The 16,378-nt window shown below is 36.7% G+C and overlaps 1 protein-coding gene across 3 annotated transcripts; it reads right to left on the bottom strand.

Annotated features, from left to right (window-relative positions):
* Positions 1–2,933: 2,933 nt before the first annotated feature.
* Positions 2,934–16,334, bottom strand: LOC135159757 (rho GTPase-activating protein 190). 3 transcript variants are annotated; one of them, XM_064115772.1, is made up of 17 exons: positions 15,761–16,334; positions 14,583–15,493; positions 14,144–14,353; positions 13,510–13,696; positions 13,321–13,436; positions 12,936–13,088; positions 12,579–12,817; positions 11,701–12,504; positions 11,423–11,606; positions 10,939–11,147; positions 10,179–10,820; positions 9,458–9,637; positions 9,214–9,266; positions 8,610–9,108; positions 8,451–8,501; positions 8,266–8,362; positions 2,934–7,961 (listed from the first exon to the last, which is right to left on the bottom strand). In XM_064115772.1, exons 1-17 carry the CDS (start codon positions 15,929–15,931, stop codon positions 7,763–7,765), a joined length of 4,905 nt encoding a protein of 1,634 aa, XP_063971842.1. In that variant the 5' UTR covers positions 15,932–16,334; the 3' UTR covers positions 2,934–7,762. The 3 variants fall into 3 exon arrangements, with proteins under 3 accessions (XP_063971842.1, XP_063971843.1, XP_063971844.1); XM_064115773.1 differs by having other exon boundaries at positions 10,939–11,129; XM_064115774.1 differs by lacking the exon at positions 9,458–9,637.
* Between the last annotated feature and the right edge of the window lie 44 nt (positions 16,335–16,378).

The raw sequence follows: 16,378 nt of genomic DNA, 5'->3' as shown, positions 1-16,378 counted from the left end.
ACTATTGTTTATAATATATACTAATGATTTAGCTGAGAACATAAATTGTAAAATTAATTTTTCCATGTTCGCGGATGACATTGCCCTGTACTGCTCTTATAAAGGACTAGAAACGGAAGTTAAATTATTAGAAGACTCAATTGCTCAACTATCAACTAATTTAAAACATTTAGGTCTTGACTTAGCACCAGATAAAACCGTTGTAGTTCAATTCACTAACAAAAGAGTACAAAATGAAAAAGTTATAATAAAAGTCGATACAAAATCAATCAGCACAAGTCCCGTGGTAAAATTTTTAGGGATATACTTTGACGAACAGCTTAATTTTAAATACCAAGTTGGCAAAATCCAGGAAAAAACCCTCAGATCGCTCAACATAATTAAATTTCTAAGGCGTACTTGGTGGGGATCCGATCCCTCTACCCTCATTATGTTATATAAAAGCTTCATCAGGTCCATAATTGACTATGGTTTGTTTATTTATTTACCGAACACTCAAGTCATGATAAACAAACTTGAAACAATACAATATGCTGCCATTCGTTTCGCATTAGGGTATAGGTGTACTACCCCCACCAATGTCCTTCTAGGCGAATCAAAACTCACACTAGTACGCGACAGGGCACAGTTTCTATGTAAAACGTACCTAATCAAAGCAATCACCAACCACTCATCCCAGATCTACAATACGATACATAACTGTTTTGAATCGAACGTTTTTCCTCAAAGAGCTCGCGATAAACTGATTGTTAAATGTGTCAGAGAAATCCTCCCTCTCCAAGAAAAATTATTCTCCGACAAGAACCACCACATATTTACTCACTCATTTGACGCCTACATTCTCCCCATAGATATAAATATTAAGTTAGGTCGCACGGCTCAAAACAGTACCGACCCCAACTCGTATGTTAAAGATGCACTTACCAAAGATTTTGCAGACTACTGCCACATCTATACTGACGGCAGCAAAAATGTGACCAATAACTGTGCTGGAGCGGCGTGTTATTCGCCTGAACTAAATATTCGTCTATCCAGTAAACTGAACACCGCCACTTCAAGTTATAGTGCAGAATGCTTCGCACTATTACTTGCAACCAAATTAATTACTGATAATCCGGGACGAAAATATGTTATCATGTCAGATTCTCTCAGTGCCTTACAATCCCTCAATTCCCCCAGACAGACGGTTAAATCTAATCCATTCATTACCAAGATAAAAGAAAAATATTGGGATTTAACAAAAAACGGAACTGAAATGAAATTTCTATGGATCCCGTCACACTGTGGAATTGAGGGAAATGAGACGGCTGACAGGCTAGCGGCAAACCCGGTAGACGATATAGCAGATGAATTCGCTATTCCTTTCACAGATTATCGAAATCAGTTTAAAGTAGAGGAGTGCTCTAATACAGCAAACATGATTATTACACAAGCAACGAACCACAAGAAAAAAGGTGCTAAGTACTTTCAAGTATATTATAAACAATCTCCACTCCCCTGGTACAAGAAATGTAAACTGACTAGGGAATCTATTGTAACTGTCAATCGTATTAGAGCAAACCACTACCATCTAGGAGCATCACTGCACCGGGTTGGAATTATAAACGACCCGGACTGCACATGTGGAGCCGAATATCAGGATTTCGACCACATCCTGTGGCACTGCTCAAATTTCCAAACCCAAAGAAACAAATTGTTATTTAGGCTAAGTAAATCTGCCTGTACTCCTCCTTATACAACGAACAAATTTGCGAATGGAACAGACTTCAAGTACATAGAAATAATCTGCCGATATTTAAAGGAATGTAAGTTGAGAATATAGCCCTAGCTTTAGATCGACAGTGTAAATAAATCTTATGTACAGATTTCCACACTTTAAATAATAAAAAAAAAAAAAAAAAAAAAAAAACTCAGATATTACCACGAGCGTATCTCCTCTAAATTTTCTGCAAAAATCACACAGCAAATTTTTCATTTACCATCACCTGCGACCCACCATTTTACCTCATTATTTTATATTTTAGTGAAAACCCTCTAGTCCTCGGAGCTCCCTAAACCCTGTCAATGATCCGCATACATCGCAACGAATAAAGATAAGCGATAAAAGGAGATTTCACGAGAGGTGACAAAAAAGCTCAATTAAAAACTGGGTGATAAAAAATTTCTCTCCTGTATCAGTGCCTGTCAAGCGGTCTACCCAGAGGATGACAATTTCGTTCGTCTTACTCTCTCGATTCATCGCCCATTTGAAAAGAAACGAAAACCCCCAGCGTCACTGAAGCTAAATTAAAAGGAAAGAAAGATGGAAAATCCGTGAGAGAGAAAATGTACTCTTTTCTCTTGTACACGTGTGAGTCTCATCATCTGTTCTCATCACTTGTATATATTCACATCAAAACGTCACTCCAGTTGATATAACGAAACATGCGAGGGAAAATGTATAAAACGTCGCCATGGAAAATTGAATGCGGTAATGAGACGGTAAGGAATACGAGATGGAGATGAATTAAAACATGCAGTTGTTTTATCCCAGATTTTCACTGTTTAAATATTCGGAATCTTGAATGTTTGAAGACACCGGAGGGTTCAGACCTGTGACGCATTGAAATGGGTTCTTTGTACGTCGATGGGACTCGTGAATCACTTTCCAATTTTTGTTAGGGATTCCTTGACTGAATGCATACCAGTATTTTCGTCTGTTGGAACTGAAAAGAAAAGTCTAGTCACATTTCCGGTGGACAAAAACTCGCTGGTCTTTACAGCCACAGGGGCAAAGGGAGAACATTTCGTGGATTTCTAAAAATGAAAGGGGGTATGGAGTAAATAGATTGGACAATTTTCTTTATACCTGGGGAGGAGAGACCTAGTGAACTTTGTCGATGAACCAGTGCACATACGTTTGATGGAATTAAATTTCAATGAAAAGGCAACAATTGTACATAAAGACGATTTTTATTTTAAATACTTCTTGGACATCGATACTTTTGTTCGTGAGAATTTGCAACTTCCATTTTAAGTGTTTCTTTTTCCAGCCCCTCATGTTTCACTTAATTCCCTCTACATCTGTCATACCACAATTTGATATTGCTATTCAAAAGTGGCTTAACTTGGAGGGGAAAAAATGACGGACTCCCCACTTCCAACATCCAATTGAAATTCCACATAAGAACGAAAAACTCTGTTCCATATACTTATTACGAAACATTCATTTTTCCCATCTTTTCTTGGCTCTGGTAAAAAAAGTGTCATTTCGACTCATCACGAAGACTCTTAACCGGTACAGACTTTGATGCGGATCGATTAATCTTTCTTCATTGATGAAATGTATCATTACTATTCGAGCACACTGCATGAAAACTTCTCGTCAAACTTTATGATGGATTACACTGTTTGATATTCATCAGTATTACCTTTTAAACTTGTAACCCTACACTCCCCCAGGATAAACTCTGTAATCAACCTCGACGTTGATTTACGTATAATCCACCGTAAAATTCAACAAAAAACTTCATCAGAATCGTGAATAAAATAAACTGAAAAAGCATCATCAGAGAAAACTTTCAGAAACTGTTTCGTTAAAGTACAAAGTCAGGAATGATTACAAATAATATGTTCACTCTGTTCATCCGCAATCAATCACTCTTTCTCTCAATAAATTTATAAATTATGCGCACGTTCACGTTCGACCGAGGCCCACCAATTGAATTATGACACGTATATATAATTTTTTTTTTCATTAAAAACATTACTCACTTATCTCTCACACACCCACACCGTTAATTGGTGAATTAATAATACTAGAATAATCAATGGACCGATTTCACACATCGGCCGAACGCAAGCAACAATATATACACATTAAAAAGCAGTTTCGTTTACTTTTGATTAATTAATTGTTGAATTAATTAATTCTGGAATTTTTCATTCGTCTTCGGTTGTGAATTATCGAAGGATAATTTGACATATTATACCCAACATTCATTTTTCTTTCGTCATCATTGTGCTTTTCTTAAATTGACATTTTACTTCTTTCCCTCACTCTTGTTAATTATTTAATATCAATAGTTTTGAAAACACGAATCAATTAATGAAATTAATATAATTATGGATAATTAAAATAAAAGCCTTAATACTGCACAAATTCGTTTATACATCAAATCATTTTCAACTCGATTCATTCTTACAATATTGCTCTATACATTCGCATTTCCTTCGTTTTTATTGTAGAATGGAACAAGAGTCTTAAATTGTCAAAAGTGTTCAGAGTATCATTGACAAATATCTTTGTGGTTTTATTCTTCTTTCATTATTATTCAATCTCAAGGGAGAATGGAGACTCGCCTATTCGTTTTTATAGTCGGTTCGTTCAGTTGTCAATGAAAAAGATGGCTTAATCAGTTGATTCATTTGCATTTCGCACTTTTTTAAAATTCTCTCAATGGAAAATCAGCGGACAGACATTTTTAATTACTATTCAACCACTCTCGTAGGCTCAGATTCATCACTCACTATTTATGTTATTCTCACCCTAGTTTTATTATCAAATCTCTTCGCAATCCCACAGATACACTAGTATGTAGGTCCCTCAATTTTATTCAGGGGTTCAGTGGAAGATGGATGAAGAAAACAACAGGCCAATTCACCGATTCAGGATTTTCTGAATGGTCATTGTTTAGGCATAATTTCTTTTTTTTTAATTTTCAGCATTCACGTATGAGAGTGGTGAAACGTGATACGAGAACAATGGCAATTTTTCCTGCCAATGTACAAACAATTATATATGTGTAGAAGGGGCAATGGGTACATGGAGATAAATAGGGGATAGAATCGAATGTGTCAGGGGTGTGTTTTCGTCTGAAAATATACAGATGTGCAAAAAAGCCCATTCGAAATTGACAACTACGTTTCACCACTCCAACATTTATTTGTTATTATTTAAAAGAGTGTAATGACAAATTTTATGTGTAAATACTGACATTAATATCAGCGGTAACGAGACAATAGTCAACGTATGTTCAGAGGCTGTGAAGATTCAGCGATTTAAGGAGAGGAATATTCGTTCCATCCGCATCGAGATCCATACATCAGTGATATACAAGTTTTGTAAGAACTTTAATTAATCACCGTTATTTTTCATCTTATTTTTCATTCTATTACATCGTTACACATTATTACATACGTACGAATGTATAAAATCTTGTTTTTTATTTATGAAATTCTAAGTGAAATGAAACGATAGAGCCGTCGTTAGCCGATGGCTCCAATCCTCGAATTACCATTTGCATAATTTTTCATTATTTTTTTTTCTCTCGTTCAATGTATTTCTCTATATAAATATTAACACTGATGAAGCTTTGAAGCGTCTACGATTACCCCCGAAGTCGTAAAATTGGCAATAGCATCTTCAAAATTACAAATTTTTAACACTGAGTAAAAATCATCGAGATTCACACACAAAGCAGATTCTTTTCTCCCCAAATTTACGACATCGGAGTGAGTTAGGAGATTCCTCTATTATGATTTTTTCAATTCATTTCATTAATGTCTAAATTGCCTAAATAAATTCGTCGTAAGTGCGAAACAGATTGACCAGAAAATATGAAGAAATTATCCATTTATTTGAGTTTTGTTGATTATTTTTATTTTTGGAGGCAGTCATTTGTGCGCCGTTACTTCAAAGACCATGGGCCGAGGGGTTTATGACGTTTTATAGTTCTAGAATTATTCTTTTACGCGAGGGATGACCGCAGTGGACTTCAAGACCCACTGGATTTTCTTGCAATAAAGCTGAGAGTTCTTGGTATTTGTAAAGAACATCAAAAGAGTGAAGCTCTGAACCAGGACACAGAACTCTCCGGTCTATGGTTAAAAAATCCAAGACTTGTAAATTCCAGTGTCGTCTTCCCAAAAATTTCTTTGACATTCATTCTTTCGTATGATACGAGTACTCGTGCGATTGTGATACACCAAAGAATTTTCTCAGTTTCGATTGGATGAGGCTATCCTATGGCACAACTAGTTGATACTATTTTCTTTTGAGATTCACAAAATATTCAAAATTTGCAGTGAATGAATGCATTTTAATGCTATTTTAATCCTCTCAGAGGAGAACAAATTGCTCGTGGATTAATCATGCATATGATCAATTGATGCATTTAGATGAATTGTCCACAATGTAGCACAATACAAATACCCTCCATTATATCCGCAAAAACATTTCGGGAGTTTACGCTTTTGGTTCTCGCTCGATTTTATTAATAAAAAATTGAATTTCAAGCGGGGGAAAGTAATGAGTCCAGTGAAATTCGCATTAATCATGCAATCATCGCTAGAAAGAGTGATTTTCTGAAGAGAAGTTTCATAAAATTCGCATCACAATTTAAGTTCCAATGGAATTGGAATCGGAACCACCGGAAAGCCCCACGTTGCCTGAGCAATTGGTATCCAAAAATTTAAACAAGTCCACGCATTCATTCATAAGCAATGAATAGTTAAAAAATTATAAGTCTGCCCCAAAGATAATTTGACTAATAATCCATATTCATGATTTTTTCCAACTTTTTCTCCGTCAATTTACTAAAAAAGATTGATGATTACAAAAAGGGTTAAATCTATGGGGTTTTCATGAACCAGTAAATGACATTCCCATTTTTGAAGCTCAGTGTGTAGCTGCCAATTATCAAAAATCCTAGAAAATGCAGGCACTTCAAGCAATTGAAAAAGTAAATTTTCAAAATTACGAAAACAATATTAGAATGTAAATCTCATGTATAGCATGAAAAATATAAAAGTTTTCAATGGAAAAATGAAAAATTTAACATTTTTCCTTTAACACCCTCTTCCTCCTATGAAATCTTCCAAAATCACTCATTTCCAAGATAATCATCACAATAATAAGATAAAACTCATTATATTTCACCCCGTCAACACAGCATTCAGCCCAGCCCGACAAAAAAATCCTCCCCTACCCGCCCCTCATTAATCAATTAGACGGAATGGTGTAAGCAAATATTATATCACTGCCGTGCATCGATCACCCTCAAACAGGCTACAATCGGCATGGCACAACTCATTTCTCTTCCTCTCCGCGAAATAATTGAGGATAAATCTCGTTTCTGATTCATTTAATTTACAATTGTTATTTTAATCATGAAAAAACGTTCATGGAAAACTCGACTATTGACGATCATCCCACAACACCTCATCAATTAACATCACCAATTGTCTGTTTTTCCTCCCCTGAATGCTCACGTGCGTTAATAAAAAAAGCAACATCGATCTTTTTGTTTATTTTCCCAATCATTATTTCCATTCGCAATAAATAATTCGCTCTCGAGTATAATAAACACATTCATACAAGTTTAATGGTATCTGCATTGACTCTACTGCCCATTATCCTCAGTGACGATCGTCCAAGACAATTGATCAGTTGCAAAAGAAGTTTCATTATTTTTTAAAAGTCAATTCATCCAGTATTATGTAAATCTGGATCAACGCAAAATGCGCTCTAGTATTAATTATTGATATTGTTAAGAATAGGACCAAGCGCTATGTTTTCTTTCATTGTTTCAGTAATTCTATGTAAATTCATTAATTATTCATTACTCATAATGAACATTACTGCTTCGGATAAATCATTAAAAAATTCACTTACTTTATACACCATTTTTAGGTCCTTCTATGACAGTCCGTGAGTTCATTATTAATTGTTTGAGTTTGTTCACGTGTGTATGTGTGTTTTGTATTGTTGAGAAATTCGTTACTAAACCATTACGATGGCCTCTTTGTCGCAGAAGAGGAAGGGGTATTGGTCGATCATCGTTTGAACGACGTCCTCGAGGTATGGCCTCATTGCTTCGAATCTACCGAGGTCGTTGAACTCTATCGGTAATAGGGTAGGCCACCAGCATATTGCCAGATTCTTACTGTCCATGCTGTTTAATTTGCAATTTTCAGCAACTCTACGGGAGAGATGAAGCATTAATGGTTATTGGTTTTTAATGAAAAATCGATCTTTAGGAGATTCGAGTGGGAAATAATGAACGAAACCATTTTGTAGAATAACCCAGGCAGGTCGCTCTAAAATTCCATTGGATTTCGCTTCACGTGGCTTTTTCTCAATTAAAAAAAATTGATCTTTTTACAACTTGACATTTTTAAATATTTTTCTTTTAAATTTGACATGCAGTGATATTAATACAGCGAGTTCTCCACTCAAATCCCTTCCACAAGAAATTATCATTGAATTTTTTCAGCGAAACTTACTTTACAAAATGTTGAAAAATAAACTTGAGAACGTCAAAATTGACAGGGTTCAATTTATTGAGCATCAATCGTAGAGCAAGAAGTCTACAGCTTCGATCTGCGAACAAGACAATCGGAAGAGATATCATTATAACATGATCTCTAGCAAAAATGAGTTCAAACCAGTTATGTTTTGTGACACTGACCTTCCATATTCATGCATGTAGCCGACATCGGTTTGCTGATACCTCGTGCGCCTGATTAAAAATCACACAAACATAGATTAACATTAAGATTATCTCTAAAAAAAATCGTTACAATGTAAGAAAAAAATCCAATTATCCTTAGCCATTGAATAATCATACCAGAAATGTCTTCCAACTCTGCCATGCGCTCCTTATCAATCAAGGGTGGTAATCGTTTCGAGAAGAAGTCCTTGAGTGCCGTGGCAACAGCATTAACAGGAATATCTAACGAGTGAATATCCACATTTCCATCCTCCTCAAACTTCTGAAAGAGAAGTTCCACGTGTGCTCGATTTCCCGGCACTCTGTAGATGCCCTCAGAATCAAGTCCCTCATCCTCAATGAATCTCACACACTTCTCGAGGAATAGAGGTATTCTATTGGTCTCACTCTGTGCAAAATCCTCGATGAGCGACTGCTGCGATTGTCCAGACATTGGTGCCCCTGGATTTGTCCCTTTGGTCTGCTTAATCTTCTCCTGTTTTTTCTTCTCTCGTTCCTTCTCCTTTTCCGCATTTTTTCGCAACTTCTCCTCCTTCTGCCTACGCTTCTCCAGCTTCTCGTCCTCCTTTGCCTTCTGCTTGTCCTTCTTCCTCGTTAGCTTGTCACCGTCCTTACCCTTCATTAATATACCAAACTGTAGTATCTTAAATTCTAAGGACTTAATATTGCATTCTAAAAAAACAGTACATTTCACTGTAGAATTATTGAATATAATACTTACACTTGGAGAATTAATCTCTCGAGGAGAGGAAACGTCCAAACTGGATTCATCATCTGAAAATATTCACCCGTAAGAGATAATTATCAGACAGTTTCTCATCTTTAATGGAGGAGTCAGAGCCTTAAATTCATTCAATTAGACATTCAATGTTTCTCCATTATGAAATCATGCAGAGCAAGCAGATTGATAATTTATCTCATAATTTTCTTTTTTTATCATTCTAAGATTGTAGATTCGGACTCACAGGACACACTGAACATATCCTGGGTTACGTGTTTCAGGTTGAATGGATGCTGTAGCGTTGCAGCTGAATTTCCAAATCTCTTTCTCACACTAACCGGCGCGTGTTTATTAGGTTTTAATCTTGACCTCGTGCCGTGTTCAGGCTCACTAGACTCTGAGCTATCCGGTGTTTCACTCGATACTGATGATAAATAACGACTTTTAAGAAACTAATTTTCCCCCATTATAAATTAAAATCTTTCATAATCCACAAAGCGGTCGAAACGTAATGATCCAATCTTCACTCTCTCACAATTCAAATTATACGAATAATTACGAACTTTGAGCGAAAAGGTAACAGACTTTTTATGCTCTGCATGTGTTTCTCAAAGCATAATAAACAAAAAGACTGGTTTTTTACTGTAATTCTCCATGATCAAAAAGCCAGTGGATACGTCAAATAATTATCTTCGTTTTTAATTCAGTGACATAACCACACTGGCAAACCCTGCCCTATCTCACATTCTCTTTAAGAGGGAACCGCAGTAAAATCTAATTCCTCATTAGAGCTATGAAGTTAGTGAACGTTAGAGATAAATGTCCACGTGAAACATTAACAAAATCTGCCCTTAAATGTTCATCAACGCTGAGGATATGATTTCCATCGATAATATTTGCCGAAGAAACTAAAAAATACCCGCGTCTTCTTAAAAACAATCCAATGAAACCAACAATGCTCTTACCCCTTTCGGTGAGATCAATTCGCCAAGTTTTATCATCCTTAACACTGTAATTGAGCCCAACAATGCCATCAGCACTGGTCATACTGCCCAGAGAAGGTACTTTGGGTGTAGCAACAGGAATAGCAGCCCTCTTCTTCCGTGTCCTCTTGTGCGTCGTTGATTTCTTATTAGCTTTAGCAATGACATCAGCAACCCTCTGTCTCTCCAATGAACTCCATTCCGAGTCCGAGTCACTGTATGACGGCTGTCCTTTTTCCCTCCTATGTCGTAATTTTGATTTATTATTTGAAATTGAATCCTGGACTAATGCATAGGCGTACTCTCCCTCGTACGATGGATAGAGACTTGGTACAACGTCTTTTGGATGAGCATACTCAAGATCAACGAGCTCTGGTGTAGCCAATGGTGCATGGCCCATTTTCGATGAGTGCTCGACTTTATCACCAGTATTCATACGCGCTATTGCATCGGTTACGTTTGAAAAATCCTTCAGATTAATTTTTCCAGGCTGCTTCAATGTTTGACTGTTACCCTTGGGTCGTGATTTTATCTGGGGTATGTGACGACGACCTGTAGTAAACGCGCGGTGCGAATACGAGTTAGAAACACCGTCCTGATGCATAAATGTGTCCTTCACCCAGCCTGCAAATTTCAAACAAAAAAATTCATGCACAAAATGTTTATCAAATATCCATTGATTCAATAAAAGTGTTTATTCTGACAATCCTGTCAATTGACAGTAAATCTAAGGACTGTTTACCTGTCAGTTTATTGGCAAAATCTCCTCCTTTGAGTAGTTCGCGCTCACGTTCTTCTCGATGGAAGTCGACTTGACTGTAAATATCACTGTCATCACTGGGTGTTGCACGATGATCATTGAACTGCTCGTTGAGCCCAGGATCACCAAGATCACCGTCTGGCGTGAGTTGCTCGTACGACTCCGATCCACTTCTGAAAGTAACAGACATACTGTTTCGCATTAGATTTTTCTGTTGGATATACCAATATTTATGTTAAGGATTAAATGTTTTTGAACTTCAGCGATTAATCCAATCGTAATTTATAGAATAACTTAATCGCAATAACTAATGTACAAGCAGAATAACCCATGACAGCTCTAATTTCCTACAACAGCACAATTTCCTTCGAATATGACAAAATCCGATATGAAAATACATAGAAATTCTCAACCTATCACACTGCACCACCTCAATTGTGCATAATTGCATGTTAAGATGCCTTACCCGTCATCTGGTGTCTGCAGGTGATAACTCTCGTGTCTTGGTGGTGGCATTGGATGTAGTGCAGAGTACTCTAAAGTACCCTCACCACTGTCATTGAGATTGCCAGGCTCCTCCATGTTGAATGCCTGTTCAATCTCCGGTTTTTTCTCCCAAACTTCCTTGAAGAATGGTGTATAGAACGCAGCTAAAATAGAGCATAACGAAATATACAACAACAATAAAAACATCAGTACTTCAACTCGAGGTCCACAGGAGTGAATAACAAAATGACTCCTTACTTTTTTGCTGGCAACTCGATGCTGATGTCATGAAATGCGCTTGCAAGCGATCTGCGGTTGCATTTCCTTCGGTGATAAGTAGATGACTAAGATCACTAGTGAAGAATGCATTAGCCCCACCAGTATCAGTGACAGCCATTATTTGAATTGGTAAATTTGGTATGTTCATTGAAAATGCATTCAACGTTGCGAGAGATGCTTTTCTTTTCGTCGAGTACACTAATATAAAACCGTGCACTAATTCATCTCTGAAGGCATTAGCACCATGAAAACTTGAAATTATCACTTCGACTCGTCTCTTGGACTCCCCTAGGAATGTTTCGAGGACTATTGACTTTTCACCACTCAAAAAGCAACACTGGTGGCTCAGCAGTGGGCCCAGAACGTTCTCCACCGAATATGGATCTCCACAGAACATGCACATGATTATCCTAATGTCAGGTTCCAAGCATTCGAGGACACTCTGGTAAATGTTCAAGAAGCCAGCGCGATGATTTATCGACTGTATGAGCTGCTGTAGGGCATCCTTAACAAGAGAACTTGGGAAACGCTTGTCAGGCTCTAAATCCTCGACGCAAACGTCGATAAACGGACACTGCAAGCTGTCAGCAAGATTTTGTCCCTCTTCTCTGAGCCTCATTGCCTCCATATCATCAATTGTCAACTCAGGAATGAACATTATTACTATTGGAAGACCCTGGAACGGTAATCTGTCCTCCTGCTCAAGATTTGACAGGAGAGTTTTCTCCAGAGATGATCTTATATATTCGAATGAATCTTCGTTCGAGTAAACACAGAATGATCCTGCAAAAATTGAATGAATTATAGAAATGTATAACAGAAGAATCATTGAGTTATTTTGAATCTTTGATATTTACCATGTGGCATGAAATCGGAAGTAGTAAATGAATTGTGTGGCAATCCAACATCACCATCAATAACCCTGTATCCAAGTGTATACAACTGACAATCAATTTCCACCTCGTCATCCTCGGTTTGAGTTTTAATTTCACGAGCAAATTCATTTCCCAATCCATTGCTGCCTAGTATAACCAAATTTAGCTGATTATTCTCGGACGTTAATTGCCATTGACTACTGTGGTTCCACGACGAGGGCCTGCAAAGTTGTATGTCATTATTGTGCGTACCACTATTGATGAAAGGATTTATCATATCATTCATGAGGAACGGGGAGACGGGAGAAAGGAGAATAGGGGAAAAGTTATTTTACATACCTGTGGGCTTTTGTACCCAGTATTCGTTCAATCAGTGCGTCCATGCAATTTGGAAATGCTGGGCAATATTCACGAATTGGACAATGGACGAAGCCCAAATGTTGGAATAACATTAATTTGCGGTCCTGGTCGAGTCTGTCCAGAGTCTTGTACCTATTGTAGTTGATTAAAGGGATTAAATATTTGTGAAATTAGCTTTCAATATTTAATTATAAGTATTTTAAAAGGCGATAGAAGTTATTCAAATTTTGCTGTGGTGATACAGGAAGAAGTATCATTTTACTATGAGATGATTGTTTTGATTCACATAATAATTTCCGCAATGTTTCAAGCTCGATTTGATGGTTCTAGTTTTGCATGCTTTCAAGTGGATAACAATTCTCACCTAAAATCATCCAGTAGAGCATCAGTAATTTCCTTGATATCATCTTGTGTAATGGAACCGGATGGTGCTATACTCTTGAAATGGTAAAACAAGTCTGCATGTTCTAGCAACAATTCCTGAAAAACAAAAACTCAATAAATTAGTCGAACCTCCCACCCCAGGCGTACATTTTCATCACGAATTGCATACCTGGAAATTATGTTTAGCGCGTTCAATAATTTCCTTCTGATGTCGATCGTAAATCTCCTGACAATCGTGATGTGAAAGTGCCTCAAAGCATTCACGTCCCATGAACAATACTCGCACCTCTGACAAGTGTTTTCCAGGCGTGACATATCCAGTTTCCTCCAGCAATTGTTTGAACTGCTTTTTCCATCTAATTGAAACGTTCACATTTTAATGCATTCCTCATTAATATTTAAAAGAGATTAGCATGGAAAATGACAGGAGTTGAAAAAATGGTGTTAAAATTCTATTCTGTCAGTCAATGAAAATTAATTCAATGACATATGAATGAGGAATTAAATGAATTCATGCGGGCACTGAGTCACACTATATAGCCATTCAAATGGTATCTCTTAAGCGCTAAGAAGCGAATATTATTACCTTTTTGGAAGTCTGCATAAAGAAACGCCACCCAGAACGAAGCAAAGCATTAAATTATTAGTATTATACCTAATTAACAACTAATTTCAAATGATAAAAATTATATGAAATTAATATAACTATTATTATAACTAATATTAATTGACATACCTAATAAATACTATATTTGAATCTAGTCAATCGGTAATAATGTATCTAAGAAATTTAATGAACGTACTCGAGTCTCCTTTGCTCCTGCTGAAGGGCATTGATGTGGTTTTTAAAGACAGTTTCGGCCTCGGGTGTCTCTAAAACATCGTAAGGTATTTTTGTGGTATTATTCTCCCCAAAGTCGTAGTCAATCCAGGAAATGTCCTCTGGACACTCGTAAAAGTGTTGATGGAAGTCTGGGTGCTCTTTTATGTACTGTTGCACTGTAGACCATTCCCTGGAAATAAAATTGATAAGTGTCTAGGAAAAAAGTAAAATGATAAATCAGATATGAAGTACGAAGGTTCCAAGTACCGAGGTTACGATTTCGAACAAATAACTTTTATGGCCCAAAAAATTCTATACATTTACACTTCGTTGTTTCAACATTATTCTTCGTTAAGTCTTCATGAATCAAAGAGGATAAACCGTAAAATAAAGTGATAAACAAAATGAAATCAACTCACTCATTAATGAGACTTGAAATATCCGGACAAATTTCGTGAAGAATCTCAGGCAACATGTCCAAGTATCCCTGGATCTTCTTAGCTACCTGCTCATCCTTAAGTTTCTTAATATGACGTCTAAACAATCTCTGCGTTGCATCGATTCCGAACAACTCCACGAAGTTTTGAAATTCCTTATGTTGTCCCAGTTTCTTGGATGCCTGAGACCATAATGCTCGATAATCCGTCACATGTATTCTGATTAATCTCTGAAGTGATTCTGTCGATGCATCCAACAGTTCCTTGCGTGCCCTAGCTGCCTCAGCGAACGGTACAACCTTACTCCTCATTTTCGTTTTATCAATAATTTGTGCCAAGACTAGAAATGCATTGTCGATGTTAATATTCTCATGTGCCGATGTTTCAACAACAACTATTGAATTTTTGTACTCCTTTCTCATTATCAATTTCTCAGCCTCCTTGACATATTGCTCATTAGCATCATCATTTTTCGTTGTAACAAGTACAACTGGTTTTTTAGTTTTAATCAAATTATTAAGTATATTGGCTACAATTTCAATTTGTTTTTCAATTGTACGATTTGGTACGACACTCACATCAAATACACATAAAAAACCATCGATGTTTAATTTACCATCAGGCAATACTTTTTGCTCGTATTCTTTTTCAATTCCAAGCTGATTCTTACAAATGTACATGAGTTTTTCAGCACTTGTTATCTTTGTTCCTGAGCATCGCTTGGCGTATGGCTCCATTTTACCACCCTTGAATGGTTGAAATGAAGCATCGTCTATGAACTCTGTGTGCTCTATCACTTGAAAATTATACTCTGTACCATCTTCAGCTGCTTTAATCACTTCACCCCAGTAGAGGAAGTGATCGTTGTTCACTACACGACCACTAAAATCCGACTGTAATCGAAATTTTTCATTACGGTTACCATGCTAAAATGGTTAACATGCTGGAGTTTTAATCATATTAGAATGTCTTCGTGATTCACTGAAGGAGAAATAACGAGGATAACATGAAAATGAGAGGTTCTCATAAACTAGCTGCAGAGATATTTTCAATAATCAAAACGACAAAATATATATCTCTCTCTTGCAAAATTATTTCTAAAATAATTCGATTGGGATTGCAGTTACATTTTTAACAGATAATTAACTAGTTATTTTTACCTGTGACAGTACTGAAATATGATCAACACTGTAATCATCGCTGAGTGATCTCATGAATCTATTGCACAGACATGATTTACCAACGCCAACCTGTCCTTTGTCCTTCTCAGTGCCAGACAGGCCAACGACAGATACGTTAATCCCCTTCAAGTTATCGTTCTTTCGAGCCATGTTTGACGAGATAAATTTTCCCAAATCACCGAAAATCCACTAGCCACGAATGTATTCAATCAATTGAATTTTCTATCGGAAGTCGCTCTCTCTCAATATATTATTTAAAACGTCACTTCAGAATTAGCAATCAGAGTGGCCTTGAGAATTCCATTAACATTGGACACAATAAGTGCCCTTGTTACACTTTCTTCTGAATAATTAGAGAGTTCTGTTTAGTATCTTTGGTCGTTCTACCGCGAATTAACACTTTGTATAAAAATGATCAAAGTTCCCCTTTGGCAACATGTTTGCCAATTGGCTTCACTGCCTCCTCAGAAATCACCGAATGAACTTTATTTAACTCCTATATTCCCACGCATCTTCAATTATGTATCACAACTAAACTCACGATAACTCACGTTACCTCAATCCTCACTATTATGTATAAAAAACATTCGTTGCATT

Source organism: Diachasmimorpha longicaudata, chromosome 2, assembly GCF_034640455.1.
Source record: "Diachasmimorpha longicaudata isolate KC_UGA_2023 chromosome 2, iyDiaLong2, whole genome shotgun sequence".
Taxonomy (NCBI): Eukaryota; Metazoa; Arthropoda; class Insecta; order Hymenoptera; family Braconidae; genus Diachasmimorpha; species Diachasmimorpha longicaudata.
Note: the sequence above shows the minus strand (reverse complement) of the source record. Positions and strands in the feature narration are given on the sequence as shown.

Bases quoted from the DNA above. Each gene is read 5' to 3' on its own strand.
- LOC135159757 (XM_064115772.1), bottom strand. From the start codon at position 15,931: ATGGCTCGAAAGAACGATAACTTGAAGGGGATTAACGTATCTGTCGTT. The intron at 13,437-13,509 runs GTATGCAATTCG...TTTGTTTTTCAG, and splicing joins GCGCTAAACATAATTTCCAG to GAATTGTTGCTAGAACATGC. The intron at 9,267-9,457 runs GTGAGTCCGAAT...GAATATTTTCAG, and splicing joins GGATATGTTCAGTGTGTCCT to ATGATGAATCCAGTTTGGAC.